General features: G+C 40.6%; 1 protein-coding gene across 4 annotated transcripts; it reads right to left on the bottom strand.

The window, feature by feature from the left end:
* Positions 1 to 847: 847 nt before the first annotated feature.
* Positions 848 to 23,634, bottom strand: Arpp19 (cAMP-regulated phosphoprotein 19). 4 transcript variants are annotated; one of them, NM_031660.2, is given in 4 exon segments: positions 848 to 4,483; positions 9,305 to 9,427; positions 23,330 to 23,384; positions 23,565 to 23,634. In NM_031660.2, coding segments are annotated over 3 exon segments (339 nt in total). In that variant the 5' UTR covers positions 23,375 to 23,384; positions 23,565 to 23,634; the 3' UTR covers positions 848 to 4,312.
* Between the last annotated feature and the right edge of the window lie 3,217 nt (positions 23,635 to 26,851).

Here is a 26,851-nt window from a genome sequence, read left to right as displayed (position 1 = left end):
GGTTGCTCTGTGTCTGAAGGCAACCTGGTCTACAGTAATCCTGAAACTGGCCTGGGCTAGACAGCCTGCTTCAAACAATAAAAAGGCATTAGAGGTTTGGGGTATGATACAATAAATAAGGTTATTTTGTGGGTATTGGTCACCACTTCCCCCTAAGGGGGAAAATGAGGATAACTTCAAGGATCTTGAAAGCCTGAGCTGATGGAATCATGCTGGTATTGAGCAAGTATGAGTGTAAAGGGTCAAATTTAAGACAAAAGTAGCTGCTTACCTGCTGTTGTCAACCATCCGCACACAGGCTTGCCATCCAAGTCCTTTGCCTTTGTGAGAATAAAGTTTCCTTCACTCAAAATACACTTGCCACCCACTTTCACAGCAACTGATTTCTAAAACCATCTGAAAATTCATTTCTGTTCTACTAATCATTGTTCTACATTGAAGAACTCATTTCTACAGACGTCCTAGACCTTTGCTGAGATGGCCTTATAAAGCTGTGGATCTTTATGTCCAAGGATGACCTTCAACTTCTGATACTCCTTTCTGCCTCCTGATCGTTTTAGACATGTACACCCACACTCATAAAGTACTAGAACTTGAGGTTTTGTGCATGTTAGGCAAGCACTCCAACAACCAAGGTGTATTAGACTCCCTGAAACTTTGTTTTATTCATCTTTCTGTATTCAATATTACTTACTGTACTGGAACATTTTATATTCAAGATGAAACAACAGCAGGGTTCCACACATTTAAAGTAAAACAAAATCAGATTACAAATTATTTCTTCAGAGTAGTGGCTTAACTTCAGAAAACATACTGAAAATATTAACAAATAAGACAAAACTGCATATTAAAATCAATAAAAATTAGGTAGATCCATTTATTTTGGGTGTATTTTACAAGTATAAGTTTGGATGAGCTATTTGACAAACTTCAGCATTAACTGCCAACTCTACAGACATCTTTAACAAGAAAAGGCATTTATGTTGGCCCTCTGCAAACAGGCAGTGTCCTATTGCATATCAAATGGTGGAGATGCATTGACAGATTTGAGGGCACGGTACTAAAGGAATTGGATCTCTATTTCTACTGCTATTTAGTTGATAAATACCATACAAACATACATTTATGAGTTATCACCACCACCAGAAATTTATAGGATGAAACCCAAGGTCTACCTCCTTTGAAGGCTAGAACTAGTAAGCGTCTAACTGTCATCTATATATCAAACACCACAGGTACTTTTAATCCCAATTTCTTAACCGTAGCAGTAATAAGTTGGAGAAAGCATCTTGGGTTAAGATTGGCAGGACATGCCAAGTGAGATTAAGATGGTGCTTTAGAAAATGTAAGTGAAGTGCTTACAGTGGGCTTCAGGGGTGGACATAGTGAGGAAATTGGGTTACAATTATGTAGTCTGAAGGTTGGAGGATGTGATGAGGCGATCACAGACAAGGCCTTGGTAACCGCTCAGAACAGTTCTTCTCACAGACTACCTGCTTCTGACCGGCAATCACTAAGTTTACAGTTTGGGTTGATATTTCAGCTTTGATAAGACTTTGTGATATCCAGATCAAGAATACAAGTCTGACTTAGTAATGAATAGCGAAACATATTCAGAGGTATACTTTGGTTACATCAAGTAAAAAGAGCAACTAATTCTAACTGTGGAAGTAATAACAAGTAGAGGCCTTGTCATGACTGCCTTGAACTTTTTAGACATACCTTCAGACCAGCAGTACAAGATTCTCTAACAACCTGTAGAACTGCAAACATGTTCCCTCCAAACCATCCAAATGCTATTCCAACTAGACATGAGGTGCAAGTGTTAGTCAGACATAGCCTTCAGATGTTTATGAGCTACTGAACAAAACAGATTTAGGCTTTAGCCAGTTGGCCTTTAGTATTTTCCTCAACCTCAAGTTACTCTAACATTAAAATTAGCCATTCCTCAGGCACAGCTTTGACACGGAAATTAAGCCCATTTCATCAAAATCTACTAAATGACCAAAGAGCCTGCAAAAGTATCTACAATTGAGCTTTGAAGTAGAACAAAAACCAGAAAAATGTAAAACCTCTCTCAAGCACCAATGGAAGCCATGCAGCGATACATACAAATCCTTAACAGGTCTTTCCTAGTGGAAAATCCTGAGATTTTAAGCACTGCTACTTTATAGAAGGCAGGTTGGTTTAGTGAGGAAATCTATTTTTGAAAAGATAGTAATATTTGGGGCACTTAGTACTTCACAGATCCTCAAGTCTTGAGGTAGGTTAAACATCAGTGTCCTTTTACAAATCAAAATGCAAGCAGGTGTTACTCATGTCAGACTGTAAGTCTGCTGTTGAGGAAGAGCACGGTCACTCTTACCTCAGAGTCATCTATCTGAACTCAATGGGGCTGGGCTTACAAATCTCCACGGGGGAAAAGACTAGCAATCTTATGAGGAATTGCACATATTATGGAATAACTCATTTGCTCATTACAAATACATTTATATAGAACTGAGCTGTAAAATTACCAATGTGGAGTGTAAAGTATGCTGCTTTTCTGCCTCAGGTTGAGTGGAGCAGGACTAATCACTAGTACGGAGCCATAGGAAAGCAGGTGCACAAATGTAGTCATAATACAAATGATGCCTGGATTCCATAGGGGAGTAGGCCTCACCCTAGCCCAAGGTGAAGAGGAAGAACTCATCAGCTCAGGCTGCTACAGTTCAATATGCTACAGCCTGACATCCTGGGGGAAGAGCTCGAATAATAAGTGTGTCTGAATAAAGTCTGCTAATGTTTAAAATGACATTATAGAAGATACCTAAATATTTTAATATGCATGTTTTACCTATCACACAAATCACTGTAATTATTAGCCCTATTCTCCTAGTTCATCCTAATTATTTAAAATTATTTAACAGAATTCAGCTTATTCTAGAAAACTCTTTTCAACTCCTTGCTTCATCATAAAGTTCCTTTAGAAATAAGAATAGTTCTGTGGTACAGTGCTTACTAAGCACATGTGAGACAGTGGTTTGATTCTCAGTATAACAAAAAACCCTCACAAAAATTCTTTTATTTAAGCAAGTTTTAAAAGTAAAGATAGACACATAGGCTTTTATATAAATGAGATAACCCAATACGAGTCACAGAAGCAAAGAGCAGACGGGGGCTGAGAAGAGAACAGAAGACAGAGAACGAAAGTTTTACTTTAGTATGCCCAAAGCTGAATGTGGAAGTAAAAAGTTTCTACACTAAGAAAGTCTATATAAATTATATGAATTGTAATTTTTTTGTAAAAGTCAAAATGAAATGTTCTGCATAGAACAAAAGATATGCCTAAGCAACATATCATATTTGTACAAGGCCACTGAAAGTCATGAATATTAGTAACAAATGAAAAAACTTAACTCTGTAGCAGGCTGAGTATATTTCAGTTTGGTATTCTAATAAGCTCAAGATTGTAAACTATTCTTATAAAAAAGCAGTAATGGCAGGCAAATTTGTGTAGGAATTCTTGTGCTTCTGGTTGGCACATTATCTACTTTCTAATATGGTGAAATTAATACAGACATTTGTAAAAGGTTGTGCAAAACTATTGTATTTACAAAAATGGCACAAAAGTGAATGCAATAGTCAGTGCACATGCACGCCCATTCACATCTTCAACAGAGAAAGCTGTCCCCACACACTGCAGAACCGAGGAAGAACACTAGCTTCAGTGACAGCTGGTAAGCACTGGAGTCACACAAGTCACACCAGAGCGGGCAAATATCGCCCAGATAAGATGCTCTTGTTAAAGCTGGAACAGCAGGTTTAAGGCCGTCAAGTCCAAGCCATCAAATCTTTTGCAGCCCATTTACTTGTGTTTGGATTATGTGTCTTGTCTTCCAACTTGTGGTCTTAAACTTCTGTCTTACAAAATTCAAAAGGAAGATGCAGAAGAAATCAACACAACAGAGGTTCTATTAAATAAGGTGACATACAAAGCTGCAAGTAGGAGAGAATAAAGAAAGCCAGAGCATTAAAGCGGTAAAACTTGCTTGCTACTTGCTGGAGCCAGCCCTACACCAGCTAGGTAATGTACAATTATTGTCACGTCATTTACTTATGTTGCTGTTCCATGTCCTCTGCATCAGTGCACTGTGAAACTAACCAAAACCTCTACACATGGATGCTCCCTTACAAGAGTAGCACACACTACCACTACCTGCAAAGCTGTCAGTCTCAAATGAGAGTGAGTGAAAGGAAACAGAAGTGGGTAAGTAACGTAGTAAGGAGAAATAAAGGACATTAGAAGACTCATGCAGTTCAGCTCTTTTAATCAGCCAGCCAGCTTGCTAGCAACCAGGGATGGTTTCCGCTGAGGGAGGTCCTGTGGAGTGGGAATGTGGTCACCAGTGACCTCTGTCTTATCCGGGGCTGCAGCAGGAAGCTGCTTGTTCTTCATCTTTGCTTTTGCCATGTTGTAATCCCCAGAATCAAAATACTTTTGCTGAAAACAAAAACAAAATCAAGTTAGAGTATAAAAGTTCTTTGTTACCATTACACTACTTTGGTTTAAAGATGAAACCACAACCCTTTAACACTACAATAAAACTGTGGTGCTGGAGAGATGGCTGTGATTCAAAGCACAGGCTGCTCTTCCAGAGGACCTGGGTTCAATTTCCAACACCCACATGGCAGCTCACAACTATCTGTAACTCCTGCTCCAGGGGATTCAACACCCTCGTATAGGCATACATGCAGGCAGAACTGTAATGCACATTAAATAAAGAAAAACAATAACCTGTGATGACAGTTTAAGAGCAACCTCAGGATAGTCTACAAGCAAAACCAGATAAATTTGCTTGAATCCACCATATGGCCATCATATTTAGCTGATTTTTATTGGATGTCTACTATACTAAACGAATGTATCAAGAGCTAGCAAGAGTCTTGATCAAGTAAGTCAACTGTCATAATAACTTTTAAAACCAGATGCTGTAGTCACTATGAAATGATAGCACAGATAAAATAATGAACAGAAAAAAATTCTCAGACTTTGGAGACCCCTAATGTGTAAAATGAAGCTGGGACTCAGCTTAGTGTAGGTCTGCTGCACTGGCTGCCTCCCCCCGATTATTCTTTGATAAGCCAGATCTGGCCTATACCCAGTGGGTATATGATCAGAAACTTCTTTCAGGCAGCATTGTACAAACTTCATATGGAGTAGTAACAATGAAATGTGGGCCAGGTACTCTGAGGTTGCTGCAGTATCATTTCTGATTGATCCTTTAAAATGGGAATTTCAATGCCCCCAGAATCAAGAGGCTGCTTATATCTGGGTATGTGTGGCACTCCTGGAATCCCAGCATTCAGGAAGTGGCAGCAGGAGGACCGACATTCAGGCTTGCCTCAACTACACAAGGCTCTCCCTGCCTTAAAATGGAGCATTACTTCTTTTTACTGGTTGGCATCTGTGCAACAAAGCACCCTGACAAATTTCTTACTTGTGTTACTTAATGTATGTAGAAAGTAAGAAACTTAATAGCGTAAATTAAAAAAAAGAGAGCATGTGTGGAGGTTGGAGGGCAACTTTAAGAAGTTGGTTCGCTTGTTCCACCTCAAGTCCTGGAGATTAAACTAAGGTTGTCAGGCTTAGAAGCAAGAGCCTTTCCCCTCTTGTCATCTTGCAGACCTAAGTACTGTATGATTTCCTTCAATTTAATAAACTCAGTTTCTAACTAGAAGCTATTTTATACTAAGAAAAAGTTAATAATAAAAGAATCTCATTTAATTGCATACTGAGATTTGCTGAAGAGAAAAATAATTTAAATTTTACTGTGGCTGGAGTTTAAACAGAACTCAGCACAGCAGACACTGACAGGGGGTGAGGGTGAAGGAGACTGATATTTCTCAGGTTAGGGTCCAATGGACACAGTCTAGCAGTGGTATTAGCTGTCTAACAATTTCTAAACTTCATGAGTTTACAAAAAAAACCAAAAATCAAAACCAAAACAAAAAACCCAAAACCCTGAAAGTAGCCATGTATACTAGTGACTCCCTATAATCCTCACATTTGGAGTCTTTGTGCAGCAGGAATATCAGTGCAAGTTTAAGGCCAGCGTGAGCTACACAGTAAGCTCCAGGCCAGTGTGAGCTATAAATGAGATCCTTTCTCAAGCAAACAAACGCCTAAAAACCTAATAAAACATTCTTTAGATTATATAGAAGGCAATCTTACAAAAGCCTCTCTTCACATATTATTTATTTATTCATTTATTTGAGATAATGTCTTATAAAGCCCAAACTCTAACTTGCTATGTAGCAGGGGGTGACTGAATTCCTGATCCTCCTGTGTTTTCATCCTAAGTGCTGGCATTACATAAGCGCCACCACCCAACTTCTCATTAAAACTGAGCAGCTGGGTCTTTAGGTAGATCTATTTCCAATTATCTGAGGAACTTCCAGATTTATTTCCAGAGTGGTTGTACCAGTTTGCAATCCCACCAGCAATGGAGGAGTGTTCCTCTTTCTCCACATCCAGTAATACTACTCTTGGGAATATACCTAAAGGATGCCCCACCATGCCACAGGAGCATGTATTCCACTCCTTATCTGTGATAGCCAGAATCTGGAAACAACCCAGATGTCCCATGACAGAAGAATGGATACAGAAAATATGGTTCATTTACACAATGGAATACAACTCAGCTATTAAGAATGAGGACATCTTGAATTTTGCAGGCAAATGGATGGAACTAGAAAATATCATGCTGAGTGCCTCACTCAGACCCAAAAGGACACGCACAGTATGTTCTCACCAATAAGTGGATATTAGCCACAAAAAACCAAAAACAAGTACAGAATATCCAAAATGCAGTCCACAGAACTCAAAAAGTTCAACAAGCTGAAGGGCCCAAGTGAGGACGCCCCAATCCCACTTGGGAGGGAGAAGAAAGTAACCAGAAGGTGGGAAGAAAGGGGATGGGTGTGGGGGGAGAGGGGAACATGATTAGGAAAAATTTTAGTCTAAATAAAAAACAAACAAAAAACGGAGAAGCATTGATTTTATATATGTGGTCACCTAACATGACAAACTCTAAAGTCATATTTATCAGAACTGGGTCCTCAGTTTGGTACTTTACCAACCACAAATACAGAAATTCACAGGCTAGACTGTTCAAATCCTTTTTGACTCTGATGGGCGATGAACTCATCATGCATATGTCTTATTATTAAAAGCCCAGTGAGAATATAACATTAAGTTTATAATAACAATGGGTATGATACAGAAAATGACCTAATATAGCAACCAAATAGAATTCAACCCTCTCAAACAATCCAGAAACTGTTTCTTAGTTTCCTAACCATTATGACAAAGGAAAATTGAAATCTAGAACCTTATATGATTCAGACTTTAAAAAAATTCTAGAATAAAAGCGTATTCACTGATAGTTTGGGAGATTATAGAATCATTCAAACATCAACACTGCAAATTTTATATAATTATTTCAGTCAAGTGTCACTTGCTTCATTTCCAGCTACTTTCATGTATGACACTAACTTTAAGATTCATTAATTCTGCTGTGAAGAAACCATCTCCTAAATACTAATAATCAGTCAAGTGCAACCAGGAATCTGATGCTGAGGATCATACACGATGATGTCATAGCTGAAAATATGCCTGAAGGTTTGGTTGTGTAAGGAGACAGACAGCATATGCACGCACATTCTACACTAAACCTAGATTCCCAATGAACTGAGTCCCCACTTAGATGTTTCTTGCTTACATGATCCTTACAAACGTGTTTTTAAAGAACCACATATTCTACTTGTGGACTCATAACTATTTCTCTGATGCTGAACATTGATGTGGCTTCTAATTATAGTAAAAGCTTTAAGAGGAAAAAAAGTTTCAGATTTGAAGCTTTTCTCCTCCTCTCATACTGAATTATAGCTTACATTAATTTATAAGAAATTACTTCTATGACTCTTAAATAAACTCTTCCATGACCCTTTCAAAATTAAGAGTAATGATCTTAATTTTTACACAAATAAAAAAAATGCATTAGTTACACTGAATTTCATGCTTACCAATAGGAATTATTCTAAATATTTGAATTTAGTATGATGAAATTAAAATTTTACTGACTTCTACTATGGATGTAAACACTTTCTGTCCTAACAGTTATAGTTCCTGTTAAATTTCCTTATTTAGAGTTATGCTAATGTTTTTAAGGTCCTTAAGTTTTGGAATAACTTTCCTACAAGAATCTGCTTTAGAGTAGAGAAATTCTGCATTTTCTATATTTAATATTCTTTATATTATTATTTGAAAGACTAAGTCTTTCATTTTTTTTTCTTTTCTTTTCTTTTTTTTCAGAGCTGGGGACCGAACCCAGGGCCTTGTGCTTGCTAGGCACAAGCTAAATCCCCAACCCTAAGTCTTTCATTTTTTAATGTCCACATTATTTGTTGATACCTTTAAAAAAAAATCAGTTTTGGAGTCCATATGTAACTACAGTGCACACCCACTGACTTGTTTTTTTTATAAAAATAGCAGATACCAATACACTTAAGGTATTTACTTAAAAAGAAACAATCTAGAATCTTATATAGTAAGCAATTACCTTTCACATATACTCCATCATTCTCTGATCCCAATATTGAGAAAGAATTCAAATATGCTTTAACTCTAATTTTCTATTTTTCAAGCAGGAGAGAAAATTAAAAAAAAAATAAGTACCACTACTATTTTCATGCTAAGAAATAATGACTTCTACCTCATAAAGGGAGATGACAAGACTCTAGGAAAAATGCTTTCAGTACTCTGGACTACTAAAATCACATGTAAATTGGATTAAAGCAAATTAATAATTTTACAAGTGATCATTTCATCCAAATACAAAGGATCATAAGCCTCTGAATGTCTCATGAGACTTGCTTTCAAACAGGCAAGTTTTACTAAGGGTGGCAGGGTAAATACCTGTTTCTGGACAGTAGTTCTTTTTGAACAGAAGAGGGGAAGGGATCACACAGAAAATGTGTGGGTAGGTTTGAGTTATATCTACATTTATGTTTTTATAAAGATGACAAAGCAAGAATTCTTTGATATTATCATCCGTACTATGGTACATACTTGAAATACTTTATAATTTAATTTAAAACAATTGCCTCTTTTCATACATATTCATTTCATACATGAACCATGTAAAGTACTGACAGAGATACACGTCCCTGGAAATACAGGAATAAAGACAGACATTCCCTCACAGTTTGTCCGGACACTGAGCCCCCAGGGAGAGCGTGAAGACGACACTCGGCAACTTACCCCTTTCTGCAATCTTTTCCTTAAAAAGTCAGAACCACCAGGCTTTTGTCCCAAATGAGGATACCTTGCTTTTAACTTTGCTTCTTCAGCTTTCTCTGGACTAGTTACTTTATCTTCCATTTCCTGAAATAATTTCAAGTAAATTATTTGTTACAACTGAATTTTTGAAAATAATTCACCTTTTAATATCTAGACTCTGGCTTTCCTTGTTGAACACCAAGTAAAACAGCCTCTGACTAAGAAATCAAGCCCAGGAACCTTTCAAACGCCTCTATCTTTCTTCTCGAACATCCCATGTGATAGCTCTATTATAGCTGTGATGCATGTATAACACCCCACACAGAGGATAAAAATACCAAGATAGCTCAGCTCTCCAGTCTTGCTTGCAGTTACTTTCCAGTCATGTATAATACATTCATAATTAGTCACCTTCTATGGGACTCTTCAGCTCTTTGTCTATATTTAGACAATTTTCCTAATACTATCAAAAATCTAAAAGATCTTTTTGATTTTCTTATTTAAAAATCACATATGATTTTAAACTCCTTAGACTCTTTACTAGACATTAACAACAGCCCAAATACTAGCATATTTTCCCTAAGTAAATCACTTCAGAAGACTTTGATATCTACAATGATATTTTTCTCATCATTCCTCACATCTGGCTGTGTGTGTAAGAACTCATCCCTGTATTTACAGCACCAGGAATCCAAGGCAGGAAGACTATAGCAACTTCAAGGCTGGCCTCGACTGAGAAGTTCCTATTTCCTACCAACAAAAAGCTGAAATTCTGTTCATGTCAAAAAAGAATACATACCTTTAGGTTTTGAAGCCTGTTTTCTGAAAAGATTGTTGTTACATGCACCCCCATGCCCACCCCCACCATCCCAGTACTTAGGATTAAACTTGGGAACTCATGTATGCTAGTTAAATGTTCTATTACTTGTTATACCCCTGGTCTTCTTACTATCTTAAGAATATTTTCTCCAACTCCTATCTTGAATGAGTATATAGTCTTCAAAATGCTATTTTACAGGAAAGGATTTATCATATCATGACAAGAATAAACCAGTAATCCATAGGTCTCCTGGGATGGGAGGTTGGACAGCTAGCAAGGATACTTTTAGCTATTGAACTCATTTCTTTGAACTAGCAAAATCACACTTTGGCACATTTTGAGTCTCTAAGGTTATTTATGAAGTAAGATAGCAGAAATGTTAAATCTATAAATGTCAAACCAACTGTTCTTATAAAGCAAGTAAATAATTTGTCTAGAAACTTTTTGACCTCATGTCTCTTTGTAGACTTTCCCCAAGGTTATATTTACATATATTCTATTCACTTTATGTATTATCAACACTTGACCCTCAACAATTCCCTTATACCCTACTTTATGTCTTAGAGGATTTTGTGGGAAATGGTGCCAATGGCAGATAGCCTTCCCTTTCCATATTCCTGCCCTTTTCTGATTCAGATATCTTATTTCCCCTTTCTAAGCTGCAGCTTCATCTTCCAATCTCTCACTGAGCGACTCCACACAAAATTTACCTGTGTATTCAGCACAGGTAAGACTCTATCAAGAATGGTATGTCGAGAAGTTTGAGTGTACAGTATAAATCCTGGATATTGTTCAGTGTGTGAGCATGTCAACAGGCTGCTCATCGTTGTCACAGTTAAAAGCTAAGCCTTCCCAAGCCCACTACCTCAGCTGGTACTAAATCATAGTCATATGCTCAAGTCTACACGAAAAATAACTGCAATACCACTCTTCAAGGAGATTTTTGGTTCTGTTGTTTGTCTTTGAGACAGGGTTTCACTATGTAGCTTTGACTGACCTGGAACTCAATATGAAGACCAACCTGGCCTTGAACTCACAGAAATCCATCTGCCTCTGTCTCCTGAATGCTGCAGAAGTTCTTTAAGGAGTTTTTCAAAACTGATTTCCTGCCTTAAGAAGATTAGAACCTAACTAAGTAGGATATAAAGATATTGTACTTATGTAATCCTGGAGAACCAATGCAAGTATGTGTGAGTGCAGTCTACTGCAATAAGGTGTGCTAGAACCTTAGCGACATCTAGTGGCAGGCTCAGCCCTCACTACACAAATCCGCAATCCATCAGCATTCTCAGAGCTGCAATTTCAAAGCAAAACTGGATTAAAACCCTATTCTTGGATTTCCCTGTTCAGTTTGCCCATTTTAGATAATGCTTATTGAAAAGGAACCAAAGTCAACTGTTGGCCTTTAGTCCCAGAACTTTCAAACCTTATGGCGAGAATCATATTTTATTGGTCCAGAAAGATTATGCGGCAGGTAAAGGAGCTTGCTACATAAATTTGACAACCTCAGTTTCATCTCGGACTGTGATGGCAGATGGAGAGAACTAAGTCTCCTGACCTTTACATGTATACTGTAACACACATGTACCCCATTCGTGCTCACACAAGAAAAAAATGAGGGCAGGCTGATCTATATAGTGAGTTCCAGGAGCCACATGTACACAGAGAGGTACTTTCTCATGAAAACAAACAAAACAAAACAAAAAACAAAACACCCATACACTTCTTATGATACCTACTTGAACCTAAGAGCTCGAGAGTTTGAGACTAATGAGATCACATCTCAAATCAAGGAGAGGATAGTAAAAGAAAGAGGTAAGACAGGAAGAGAAGAACAGAAGAAAAAGAAAGGGACTCCAATTCCTGAACTTTCTTGCCAATAAACAACACTATTAATAAGTCTTGCTAGTACAACTTTAGATGAATTCAAACTTTGTTCTGTATTCAACAAGAGAAAGAAAGATAGGAAAAGACTGGCCTAAACTACCCTTTAACATGTAGTTAAGTACTATCAAGACTTTCACAATACTTCTCACAAACTACAGAAAATCGTTCCTAATCTAGTGTAGATGCAAGACCTTACACAAAGTAAGTTCAAACTGCTGAGCAGTCACTAACATTCTAAGACAGCTGTAGATCTGCTTATGGAGACACACCCATGGGGAGGTGGCACTGTGGTGCTGCCATTCTGCCATTCCTGCAGCTGGATAGAAGATGGCAGGTTCCAAACAGGACTCATTCCTACAGTCAGAGACATTCTTCAACCCCTGCCTCTAAAACAGGACTCATTCCTACAGTCAGAGACATTCTTCAATCCCTGCCTCTAAAAACGTTTCTTTTTTTCCTCCTGTCTGTTCTTCCAACCTTTTCAAAAATTTGTAACCTAGCACCTCAGACCTTTTCCTTTGTTTGAAGCATGTAGCTTTTGTTCTTTTCTTCCTCATATGATGCTTAACAAAAATCAAGTGAAATAATTTGTACCTGTAGTTATGTTAAAACATGTTAGACAGAAGCACACAATTGCTAAGGTTATAGGTTCTTATACATCAAAGATATTCCTGAATATTTATTGTAGCTAAGAATGAAAATAAACTGAAGGGGGGGGGAGGCTTAAGATAAAGAGAAGAAAATATAAGGCAAACACAAACAAAAAATAAGTTTTATACTCAGACATTAAACATTATACCCTGGATGTCTTTTGCAAGGGGGGTAAAAAGATATAGGGCCAGGGATATGTAGACAGTGTCAGAGAATAGAGGTCCTGGGCTCACAATTTTATCATCTGAGAGGGAGGGAGGGCAGGCAACAAAAGAGCTGGGGTGTGGGTTAGTGTATAGCACTGCCAAGAATGGACAGGGCCCCAGGTTCAATTCCAAGTGCTGCACAAACAAAATCAGACAAAAAAAAAAAAAAAAAAAAAAAGAAAAAAAAAGAAAAAAATAACAGAATAGTATTTTTAAAATGCAAATGTCTATAATTAGAAGTCACAATGGCTTATACTGATTGTAAAACAGTAACAGAATCTCTAGACACATCTGTAAGTTTGTGGATGGACTAAGTAGGAGGCAAGATCTACCCTAGATGTGCTCAGTATCATTTCAGAGCCAGGGTCCTAGACTGTATTTAAAAAAAAAAGACTAAAGATGGCTCAGTGATTTAAGAGAAGCTGTACAGTTGTGAAGATTGGAGTTTGGATCCTAACACCCATATAATAAGGTAGGTGCAGCACAAAAGCTTGTGACTCCAGTTCCAGGAGCTGTATGAGATGCCCTCCTCTGGCCTTCAACACACATACATATGCACTTACACTAACTATTAGGATGAACACCAAAATCCATCTCTGCTTCCTGGCTGTAAGTACACTGGTTCATGCTGCCATACATTCTGAGCTACTGTGTACTGTGTCTTCAGCCTCAGAGCAAAGAAACCTTTGCTTTAAGTTACTTTTTTCAGCTTCTGAGTCAGAGCCATGAGAAAAGTGATCATATTCAATTAACAGTTTGATAAAGATGCATAATGAAGTTTTCTCCCCCTCTATTTTCCCCCTCCCCCTTTTTCTTCAGACAGGGTCTTTCTGTGTAGCCCTGGCTGTCCTCAAACTCTATCCAGACTAGGCTGACCTTGAGCTCAACAGAGATGAGTCTTCCTCTGCCTTCTGAGTGCTTTAAAGGAAATGTGGCTGCACTGACCAGCACATAATGAGTTTTAAAGGGGACTAACAAAAATAAAGCATAAAACTTCCAAATTCGTAGTTTAACAATGGAGAAAGAAAATCAACAGAGGACATTAATCAAACAGTGATGGGACTAGATACAACACACAAACACACACACACTCTAACAAAGGAACAAAATACAAACATGATGCAATTTAAAAAAAAGAAAGAAAAAAGAAAATCCTAAAGTGTCAATGATCACAAGATGGCCTGTCCATTTACATCTGTGTCTGTAAGCCAGGAGAGATAGTTATGCCTGTAATCTAGGAGACAGAGCCAAAAGGATTGCTGCAAGTTCACAAGCCTAGTTAATGGAGCAATTTCCAGAACAACCTGCTCAAAAGGCCAAAATAAACAAATAAGCAGATATAGCTGGATTTAAAAAACAAAACTAGCCATTCTGAGTAAAATTTAAAAATAAGTGACACAGGCAGAAAGTAACACAGAGGAGATAACATACTAGGTAAGTCCTAACCAAATAAGAGCTAGTGTATCAATATTGAGTAACACAGATCCTAGACAAAAGTATTATTAGAAATACAGAAGCCAGCCAGGTAGGTGGAAGTGGTACACTCCTTTAATCCCAGCAGAAGCAAGTGTATCTCTGAGGTGGAGGTCAGCCTGGTCTACAGAAGAAGAGTTCCAGAATAGTTAGGGCTACACAAAGAAACCTTGTCTCAAAAAATAAACAAAATAAAAAGAAATACAGAGGCCCTGCGCTCTGTGTAATGCCCATGATGGGTAAGGGATGGCAAATGCTATTTACTGGTCCCCAATAATGATAAGGTACAAGTCTGTGCCCTGTATATATAACCTGCACACAGGTGCCTGATCCTTGCAGACAGGTCCTAACACAATAGGGTTAAAGAAAATCACTATTGTTTTGTCCTTAAAGAAAAAATCTAACCAGCATTAAAAACCCACCCAGGAACAGGGCTGTTTTACATAGATCCTGGGCTAACCTAAGGAGTGAAAGCCTGGGCCTTCCAATCTCCTCCACCTTGGAGATGATTGGCATGTCAGCAAGGTTTAGATGATGATTTTTGCTAATTCAACTATGGGCAGTGTCAGGGGAAGAGAAGTTGGTTCTCCTGGTTACTGTGAACTCTGCTGATACATAGGATAATTTGTCTAAATTTAGGCAGATCCTAGAAACTCTGGCTATGTAAGCAGCTATCAACCTGTTAGGCAAGAAAGGAAAGAGGCTTGAAACCAGCACATTTATGTACCACGTAGACATCATTAGTTGGGTGTGGTTACAGTTACATCTAGATCTGGTCTTGGAGCTTGAGATGACTTGAGAGGGTCAGTCTGATTACACTTACTGAGACCCTAACGAAAGCAGAAAGCATTTATTTAGATTTATTTTATCTTACAAGTACTTGAGTTTATAAAAAAGATCAAAGTAATGTTTTTACATTTCTTTATGTATGTTGTTGTAGGAGTATACGTGTGTCACAACAATCAGTGTGGAAGTCAGAGGAGAACCTGTAGGAGTTTTGTTCCCTCATTCCATCATGTGGGATCTGGAAATCAAACTCATGTTGTTAGGCTTGGAGGCAAGAACCTTAACACTCCAAGCCATCTATCTCACAAGCCCCTGATAAAATATTTTAGAGAGAGAGAGAGAAAGAAAGAAAGAGAGAGAGAGAGAGAGAGAGAGAGAGAGAGAGAGAGAGAGAGAGTGAGTGAGTTGGGTGTGTTTGTGAGTAGGTGAGTCACAGCCTGGGCAGTGATACCTTAAAACAAAGGAACTCTCACAAAGACTATGTATGTTGCGTATGTATCTAGACTTAAATTAGTGGTAGACCAGTAGCTTAGGAAGTAAGAAGACCTGAGTTTAATCCACAGCAAGGAGTGGGGAAGGACAATAAGCAAAGAAAATAGTTAAAGGAAATAAAATGGAGAAATTAGTGAAGACAAAGTTGTAGAGCAACAAAGGGAAGAGCCGAGAAGTCCAGGCAAGTTTGAGGCCAGCTTAGGCATCGGAGCACCTTCCAGGCCAGACAGGCCTACAAAATGAGATCATGTTAAAAGCTGGGCACACCGGGACCCCAGTGGAAGACTTAGGGGAAGGACTGAAGGAGCTGAAGGAGTTTGCAACTGCACAGGAAGAGCAGTATCAACTAACCTAACTACACAGAGCTTCCAGGGACTAAACCATCAACCAAAGGAACCATGGCTCCAGCTACATATGTAGCAGAGGATGCCATTTATCTGGCATCAATGGGAGGGTAGGCACTTGGTACTGTGGAGGCTTGATACCCCAGCATCAGGGGATATTAGAGCAGTGAGGTGGGAATGGGGGGGAGGGGATGGAGAGGTGGGTAAGGGAGCACCCTCATAGAAGCAAAGGGGATGAAGGATGGGATAGGAGGTTTGCAGGAAGGGGACATTTGAAATGTAAATAAATAAAATATCCAATTAAAAAAAAAAGCTGGGGGTTGGGGATTTAGCTCAGCGGTAGAGCGCTTGCCTAGCAGGCGCAAGGCCCTGGGTTCGATCCCCAGCTCCGGGGGGGGGGGGGGGGGGGGAGGCTGGGCGTATACCTTTAACCCCAGTATATATGAAGTAGAGTCCAGACAATCAGGAGTTCAAGGCCAGGATTTGATATATAAAAAAACAACAGTAAAAGAAGCTGGCAGACTTGGTAAAGCCTTTAATCCCACCACTCGGGAGGGAGGCCGGTGGATCCCTGAGTTCAAGGTCAGTCCATACAGATGGAGTTCCAGGACAGTCAGAGTTACAGAGAAATTGTCTCAAAGAAGAAAACAAATGAACAGCAACCAACCAAACTAACCAAACTAACCCCCCAAAAGTAAGGGGCCACCTTTTACCAAGCCTAATGACCTGAGTTTGTCCCTGAATCCTGGATGGGAGGAAGAAGAGAACAAACTTCCACAAGTTTTTCTCTATTCTGCACGTTTTCGCTATGGTATATCGGTGTAAATATATGTTAAAATCACTCTCATTCACTAATAAAATATAATAAAAGTTAAAAAGCTTAAAAAGGAATGTTAAACTCAGGAAGAAAAAATAGTTTTAAAAATTCAAATCTGATTTTAAAATTTTATTATTTAAAAACTCATAACAGGTTTCCATATTTTAGCATGCATGATGAAATGAAGTGTATTTATGTAACTAAGTGGATAACGGTGGAAAAGGTATCAACTGTCTTCCTACAGTCTACAGACTATAAAACAGAACCTAATTTTTATCAAATGCAAACAGGAATTAAGAGTAATTTGTGAGTTTTATGATTAGAATACATTAGAAACCCTTTGTTATGAAATTAGGTATAGGCACATAGAAACATTTAAGGGCTGGAGTTTAGTAGCAAAGCAAAATCTAAAGTCCTGGGTTCAGTAGATCAGCACCAACAAGAGCAAGACCTTTGAAAAGCGATTAGACCTGGGACGTGGCAGTGGAACACTGCATGCTTCACATATGCAGTATAGGCCCTAGGTTCAATCTCTAGTCCTGGGGAGAAAAGCTAAATGATTATTTTATATCCTTTCTAGTAAGCTAAAAATAATTTTATCAAAAATGTAGTCATTTTTCAGCCTGTGGCTAAGTTCCCTGGCCTGAGTAGTGAGCTCTGAGCACTCATGTGAGTTCTCCGTCGGCTGGGCACAATGTTCATTAGAACACTGATGAATAAGTAGATTTAACAAAGGCCAACAGACCTTTTAAAATATTGTTAGGAAGGCTCAACAACTCACCAATTTTAGAAAATCACTTTTATCCTGTAAATTCAGTGGTTGACATCCAATGACAGTAAAAAGTCTCCAGAATTAACATGATGTCCTTCAACTATTTCCATAAAACCAACGAAAATTTTCTACAAAGGTAGATTTATCATCAGCCTGAGGATATTTGGTGCAGTAGAAATAACAGGTTTAGAAAATTATAAAGGACAAATCTTACACAAAAACAGGAGCAAATCTAACAAGCTGGTAGGGCTGGAGACGTAACTCAGTGGCAAAGCACCTACCCAACATGCACTAGGCTCTGGGTTTCATTCAACCCTAGCACAAGATGGGATATGACTGAAGAAAGCCCAGTTCTTAGGAGGTAGGCATAGTGGGATAAGAAGTCTAAACTCATCCTGGAATACACACAGAGTTCAAGGCCAGTCTGGGATAAGAGACCCTGCTAAGCAAATCAAGGAGGAGAAATTTGTCTGAATAGAAAAAGAGAACATTATTTAGCCTACCAGAAAAGTATAACAAAATAGCTCTAGAAAATACTAAGATAAACTACAATTTTTAAAACTCTGGGTTAAAAAACCCAATTTATACCTACTGTTAAATATTGTTTTATAGAAAGTCATGTGATGCATATAATTAGGAATGTTCAGGAAAATGGATTGGGCAATTTTTGCCATAAAACACCAGAATGGGACTGGAGAGATGGCTCGGGGGTTAAGAGCAATGGCTGATCCTGGATTCAACTCCCAGCACTCACATGGTGGCTCACAACTGTCTGTAACAGGAAATCTGATGCACTCTTCTGACCTTCCAGGGTAACACCAGCACACGCATGCACAGATACATGTGCAAGCAAAACACCCGTACACATTAAAACAAACAACAAACAACCACTAAGAGATTAAGTGTCAGGAAAGACTTAAAAAGCCTCCTTTGAGGGAGAGAATACTAGTTTCTCCCCATGTCCCTTCTCATGGTTTAATGAGCTTACAATGTCTGAACATGGGGCAGCCATAATACATTAAGAACTGAAGTGCTAAGAATGGCGGAGCAGCAACAAAGGACATAAATACTGGAAAACCCCATTCTCCCACTCCTGGGCTAGCTTTCTTTTGTGCTTTTTTCACTGAGAGAAAAATGACTAACTTTTATTTTGTTTAAACTACTACTAATTTTATTTTCCTGACACATGTAACCAAGCCTAATTCTGATTACAGAAAAACGCATGTAGAACTTAGACACAAACAGACTTGGACAAGCATTTGTCTGAGGATGAAGGAGGCATCAAGAAGAGATTAGAACAATGTGGGCAAGAGGATGACTTATGGGAGACAGAGCAAGAGAAGATGATGAAAGGGGGTTGAACACCAAGCTGGTGAGCTTGGACTTCATCCTGTGATGGACAATTAGGGCAGACAAACTTACTCTTAGACAGGACTGTCCACGGTCACCGAGAACCATCCACTTCTAGGCAGCCCTTGAGAGAACTTGCATCCAGAATGGAGTAGAGGTTTTATATGGAAACATTCCATTTCACAGTTCCTTTCCTCTCCCACAAGTCACAAAAGTACCAGGTTTATCTTTTTTTTTAATTTTTAAAAGTATATTACATCTATTACACACACGTGTGTGTACGTATAAATTAAGATTTTATTTATTTTATTTATATGAATACACTGTAGCTGTCTTCAGATATACCCAAAGAGGGCATCAGACCCAATTATAGTTGGTTGTGAGCCACCATGTGGTTGTTCAGCCATTAAAGGCTTTGCTCACAACCAAGAATGTATATATATTTTTGAGACAGGGTCTCTCTATATAGCCCTGGCTCCTTCATAACTCACATCATAGGCCAGAGTGACCTCAAACTCAGATCCACCTGCCTCTGCCTCCAGAACACTGAGATTCAAGGTGTGTGCCACCATACCCTGCCCATAACTTTAAAAAAAATATTTTAAGTATTAGTGTTTTGTTTGTATGTATGTCTGTGTATTACTCATGTGCCCACAGAGGTCAGAAGAGGACACTGGATCCTCTGAAGTGCAGTTACAGATGGCTCTAAGCCATCATGTGGGTCCTGGGAATCAAACCAGATGCTCTGGAAGAGCAGCCAGTGTTCTTTAACTGAGCCATTGCTCCAGCCTGGCCCAGTGTTCTTTTAATACAATTATTCCAGTTGAGAGCTCTACTTCAGCTAGTCTTTCCTAAGACACTTCACTTAGTTTAATTAAAATAACCTCTAGAAAACATGCTACTGTCATCTAAACAAAAAACAAACACCCCTAAGCCACAGCACACATATGTACATCATGCATTTAGTTTTGTTCATATATTTTTTTTTTTTTGGTTCTTTTTTTTCGGAGCTGGGGACCGAACCCAGAGCCTTGTGCTTCCTAGGCAAGCGCTCTACCACTGAGCTAAATCCCCAACCCCTTGTTCATATTTTAAAAATGGGTCAGAGTTAGGATTTTTGGGCTCAGGTGTTATGCTGGATTAAGTAGCTCAGGTTAGTCCTGAACTCACATAGCTTCTGCCTCCTGACTGCTGAGATTGTTAGGTAAACTACTCAGCTAGCCAGAGCTAATTTTAAATGTCACCTTCATTCTAAATAGTTAAATGACCTCATAGCTTACATTAAAAGAGAACTTAGTTACCTCATGTCCTATAGGATAGTTACAGCTGCTACCATTTCTCAATATATTAAATATTTAGTTTCAGTACAATACCAGCTACAATGAGTAGTTTATAGACTGACTTTGCTTGGGTTTCTGTTTAAGACTAGTACAAACTAAAGAGTTATTTGTGTGCTTCTATGCTCACGTATATTTAATTATTATCCTAATTAAAAATAGGACCTATCTGATTTCCTTCTCTTTTTAAAATTTTGCTTTTTAATTTTATTTCCATTGGTCTGTGAATTTCTTCTCTTAATGTGTTTACCATTCAGAAAGGGGAGAAATATCAACCTTGTCTTATGTCACACAGGGTCCAAGTATCTTAAACTTTTAGAGGAAACAAACTAACCCACTATGAAGCCTTCAAATTATTTCTAGCTGAATACTTAGGCTTTAAATGAAAGGTCAACTGGGTACAGAGACAATAATCAACTTTTTAGGTCATACAGCTGCTGTTCCAAACAGAAGAAACAGGTGATCTGGCTCACGAGAACACAGAAGTGACTTTGCACATTTTCCTCATGTTTAAGGAGTGTCCATGCCACAGGCACTTACAATGAACAGCCAAGCTTCCACTCGAAAAGGGGCATTACATTTCCCACACCCTCTAACTGGGATTAATGACAGTAGTCAAACAAAAAAGGCACACAGCTTAGTTTTATTTTATGTCCACTGCTGTTTGTGCCTGTATCACGTCTGTGAGGGTGTTGGATCCTGGAGTTACAGTTCTGAGCTGCTGCCACGTGGGTGCTGGGAAATGAACCTGGGTCCTCTGGAAGAGCAGGGAGTACTTTTAACCACTGGGCCATCTCTCCAGTCCTGTATTAGGCTATTTTAATTAAAAGTATTTACACTCTAGAAATCAATACTTTAAACTTTTAGCAACATATTAACAACTATTACACAAAATTATTATAGCTGGGTGTAATGGCCGCTAAGATTGTAATCTCTGAATTTGGGGGACTTAAGGTCAGAGCACTTCAAGTTGAAGGCCAGCCAGGACTACGGAGTGAGCCTCTTCCTAAAAAATAATTAAGCAGGAGCCAGCAAGATGACTCAGTGGGTGAGGACCCTAGCCACCAATTCTTACAATCCAACTTCAATCCAGGAACTCTCATGGTAGGAGAAAACAGACCCCCAGGCTATTTTCTGATCTCTACATAAATACCCCCAACACACAAATTATTTAAAAAGAAAATTATTTACCATACTACTATGTAGCAAGTTAAAAGCGAGCCTTCATTTCAGTGTATTTAAGACAAAATAGACATAAATCCAAAGCAATTATAAACACACCAAGAAGACTGTAATCCTTAAACTATATGCTTTTGGGGGGGGGGGTAGGGGGCTTCAAAAAAAAAAAATCCATTGCTCAGCTGGGCCTCAGGGCACAGGCACAGGCAAAGCAGAGGCTCAGGCTTGTAACCTGAGCCACCTGGTGTCTGAGCTAGAGGATCCCAAATTCAAGGCCTGGCTTGACTACAAAGTGAGTACAAGGCCAGCCTGGGCAACTTAGTGAAATCATTTCGAAGCTGAAAACAGGAAGGTGAGGGCCAGCGTGGCAATGGATCAATAGTTTCGGTGCCATCCTCTCTAGGTAGCCTGAGCTACACCAGCCTCAGTCTCAAAAAGACAAAAGAGGGTTTGAGCAGATAGTCAAAGTGTTTGCTGAGAATATGAGAACACATATTCTCTTCTTCTCATGCTGTTCTCATGAAAATAGAGGGGGACCCCAGGAATAGAGGTCAGTGGTAAACCCTTAGCTAAGCTGTCCCAGAGGCCCTATTAGGGAAGGGGGAGGGAGGGAGGGAGGGAGGGAGGGAGGGAGGGAGGGAGGGAGGGAGGGAGGGAGGGAAGGGAGGTAGGGAGGGAAGGAGGGAGGGTGGGAGGGACCTTTCTTTTTGCAGAGATATAACATTATAACTGTCTACTGTTTATATTATCCTTGTTTTTCTTTTTTTTCATTAGTTAATTTACAATTACTATCAGAACTATGACAATGGAATAACAGAGGATAAGTTGACATGATTAGAGCACATGGAATAAGCAATAAACACTAATCTACACCTGCAACATTAAGTGTAAGGATTATGTTTAAACATTAGACCAAATCCCATAAACAGTAAAGCAGTTATTAACTGTCGATCAATCGATTAATACATTTTGAGACAGTGTTTCATTATGTAGCTCCAGCTGACCTGGAACTCACAGCAATCCTCTTGCTTCTGCCCGAGTACTGAGATTAAAGGCACAATTTTCTTTTTAAGAAAAATTGTTGGGAACTCTCCATAAACAATTCAAGAAAAGAGACAGAGGACTTTTCTCCTTTGTTGGCTAACTGACTCCCATGTACCCAGGAAGTCAAGGCATCATAATAATTACGATGGAATGAGCAGGCACTAGCCCAGATAAACATACAGGCCTCAACATACTCCATTCATAGATGGAGTGCCAGCACATTTCCCTTCATCAGAGAAATACAAATGAGCTGACAAGAACATCCCCATGTTTCGAGAAATATCTAAAGCTCCAATTCTCAAATTTTAGTCAAGTGCCACATGCAGACCCCACCAGCTAACTTTTTTTTGTGGGGGAGGATGGAGCAGAAGTTGTGCTGGGTTTTCGTTTGGGCCTCATAGCCCTCGTGGGAACTGGGCACTATTGGACGTTACCGAAGAGAAGACTGAAGCCCAAAGGGTTTAGGAAAAGATCACGAGGTCACACAACTCACAGCCCTAATCTAGCCCTGCAACGCCGCCTGAACGGAGACACCGCCTTAAGAGTTACCTGCAAGCTTACAAGTGGTCCGAGCGCTTCCGGAGGGAAAACCACGTCCTGAGCAAATAAAAGCCCACTATAAAACTTGGGTTCCTAACATGGGCCCGAGTCCTAGCTCTCTGGTATACTCAGGTGCTACACCGTGGAACGGGAGAGAATCGTTAAGTTTCAACTCGCCGGGGCCCTCCCCCGCTGCGGGAGGAGACGTCGGCGGAGGGCTCCAGGCCTGCCTCGCTCCCGCGGGCCCGCCAGCCAAGGGTCCCGCCATACCTGGTCCCGCAGGTCCCCGGGCCCTCCCCGCACACTCACTTTTTGCTCCTCCGCCGACGCTGCCTCGGGGACTTCCGCGGACATGGTGCTCCTTCTGCAGAAGAGACGCCAGGAGAAGACAGATTACCGGGAGGCAAGACTGCCCGCCACCTTCTGCCTGCCCCGCTGCCCGCCGGGCCGGCGGCTGCCGCCTTGTGACGACACGGGCCCCGGGCTCCCGCCCGCCGTAGCTCCCGCAGCCCAGGCCCGCCAGGCTCCCGCGCCGCGCCCTTACCTACCTATCCCCGCGCCTCCGGCCCTGCGACGCCCGAGCACTTCCTCTTTCCCTCAAAGGTTGCGGCTCGCGCCTCACCTCACTTCCGTTCATGGGCGCACAGTGCTTCCTGGGAATTGTAGTTGATCTGTGGCTCTGTGTTTTCCCCCGCCCCCTTCCCCGCCTTTCCAGATTCTTCTGACCTCCTATTTTCTCATCTGCTTGCTTTGTGCTCTACGGTACCTTGGCTTCAGTTTAACCCCATCCATACCTTTACTTCCTCTGTTCCTCCACCTTGTCTCAGCACAACCTTTTGTTCTTAGACTAACCTCATCCACAACGAGCACAGCATCATTACACAGGAATTGTGATTACCTTGGTAATGCATCCCTCTTCATATTAGCCACAGCAGGGAAGAAGCCAAATATTTTATTCCCAGACCTTGGTATTTCCTATGCAATAAATCACTGATAAATCAATTCACCTTCCATTCCTTCCTCTCCCACAGTAGTCAGCTCAAAACATTGAGCTCTTCAATGACTTCCTTAACTGTCGAGTCTGTGGCTTCATATTTACTCGACATTCTACTAAGCATCTTTTTTTTTTTAAACTGGATATTTTCTTTACATTTCAAATGTTATCCCCTTTCCCGGTTTCCCCTCTGTAAACCCCCTATTCCATCCTTCCTCCCCTGCTTCTATTAGGGTGCTCCATCGGCCACCCTCCCATTCTCTCCTGACTCCCCACCCTGGCATTCCCCTACACTGGGGCATCGAGCCTTCACAGTACCAAGGGCCTCTACTCCCACTGATGCCCCACAAGGCCATCCTCTGCTACCTATGTGACTGGAGCCATGGGTTGCTCCATGTGTACTCTTGGGATGGTGGTTTAGTCCCTGGGAGCTCTGGTGGGGTCTGGTTGGTTGATAGTGTCGTTCTTCTTATGGGGTTGCAAACAGCTTCAGCTACTTCAGTCCTTTCTCCAATTCCTTCATTGGGGACTCCATTCTCAGTCCCACGGTCTACTAAGCATCTAATAGCTGCTGACACATTTGGTTCCAAGAAAATGTCCCTTAGAAATCTGGGGATAAAGCAGCCTTATATATTCAACTAGTAAGAATCAGAAGGCAATGGATGCAGTTTTGGAGGACAGGGCAACAATCAAAAGCTCGGAGTAATTGGATATGGAATTTGGAAGACATCAAAACCAGAGCTGGGCCCTGTGTCGTAGGACTGTAATTCCAACTGTCTGGGAGGTTGACACAGAAGTATTGCAAGTTTATGTATGCTTAGGTTATAGAGTAAATCAAAGGCCACCCTGGGGAATTTAATGAAGCCCTGGCACATAGCTCAGTGGTAGAGAGTTTGCTTAGCATGTACAAATCCCTGCATTCAACCTCTTCAAGCACCAGAACAGCACCACCTCTACCAACACACACACACACACGCACATCCACTCATACACACACACAGACACACTCACACACACTCACACACACAGACACACACATGCACACACACACACTCACACACAGACACACTCACACACACACTCACACACACAGACACAGTCACACACTCACACACTCACACACATAGACACACTCACACATGCACAGACACACACACACATACGCACACACAGACATACTCACACACACAGACACACACACGCACACACACTTACACAGACACACTCACACATACAGACACACACAGAGACACACTCACACATGCACAGACACACACACACACAGACATACTCACACACACAGACACACACATGCACACGTACTTACACAGACACACTCACACATACAGACACACGCACACGCACACACACACTCACCCACACGCACTTATACAGACACACTCACACTCACAGACACAGACACACATGCGCACACGCACTTACACAGACACACTCACACATACAGACACACACATACACTCACACACACAGACACACTCACACACACTCACACATACACAGACACACACACTCACACACTCACACACACAGACACACACACATGCACACACACACACAGACACACTCACACACACTCACACACACAGACACACACGCATATGTGCACACACACATACTCACACACATAGACACACTCACACACACAGACACACACATGCACTCGCACACACACACTCACAGACACATGCACACGCACACACACTCACACACTCACACATACAGACACACACACTCACACACACAGACACACACACACGCATGCACACACACTCACACACACACAGACACACTCACACACACTCACACACATGCATACGTGCGCACACACACATACTCACACACATAGACACACTCACACACAGACACACGCACACACACTCACACACTCACACACACAGACACACACATGCACTCGCACACACACACTCACAGACACATACACACACACTCACACAGTCACACACAGACACACACATGCACTCGCACACACACACTCACAGACACATACACACACACTCACACACTCACACACACAGACACACACATGCACACACACACACACACACACACACACACACACACACACAGACACACACAGGGGAGGCGCTTGAGAGTTGGCTCAACAGTAGATGGATTGGTTGCCTGGAATGGATGTCCCTGTGTTTGACTCCTAGCACCACATAAAACCCATAAGCACATAGTAGTGTATGCTTGTAGTCCTAGTCCTAGGAGTGGGGAGGTAGAGACAGAAGGATCAAGAAGTTCAAAGTTATCCTTAGCTTGACTTTGAGGCTATCCTGGGCTGTGTGAGGCCCTGTGTCAAAAACAAGACAACAAAAAACCAACTACAAAGGCCAAACCAACACAAAACTTCAGCCAGTGTAGAATCTCAGACAGGAAGACTTGACTGATACTTCAGTGGGAAAAACAAAAGGATTAAGAGTTCTTCTTGGAGAAGGAAGGAAAGTGTTAGTCAGCCAAGTAACGATTAAAGATAAAAGGGCTTAAGAGGCTAGCTAACTCTTGGACAAAAATATCCCTTGAGAATGGCGCCGTTTGTTCCCAAATCAAGTGTAGCACCAGGACTTTGCAACCTGTAATCCCAGAACTTCGCAAATGGAGAGAAGAACTTCAGTTCAAGCCCAGCCTAAGCTACAGGAAGGTGAGTCTCCAAAACCGAACTCAACAACAACAAAACCAACGGCACATTTGTTATCATTCTGTTCCGACAGTTAACCTCCGTGCCTCTCTCCAACTCTGCTTTTGGCACGGGGGTGGAGTGTGGGTGTGTGTGTGTTGGGGGGTAGGGATGGGGT

Source organism: Rattus norvegicus, chromosome 8, assembly GCF_021556685.1.
Source record: "Rattus norvegicus strain SHRSP/BbbUtx chromosome 8, alternate assembly SHRSP_T2T, whole genome shotgun sequence".
NCBI classification, from domain to species: Eukaryota; Metazoa; Chordata; class Mammalia; order Rodentia; family Muridae; genus Rattus; species Rattus norvegicus.
Note: the sequence above shows the minus strand (reverse complement) of the source record. Positions and strands in the feature narration are given on the sequence as shown.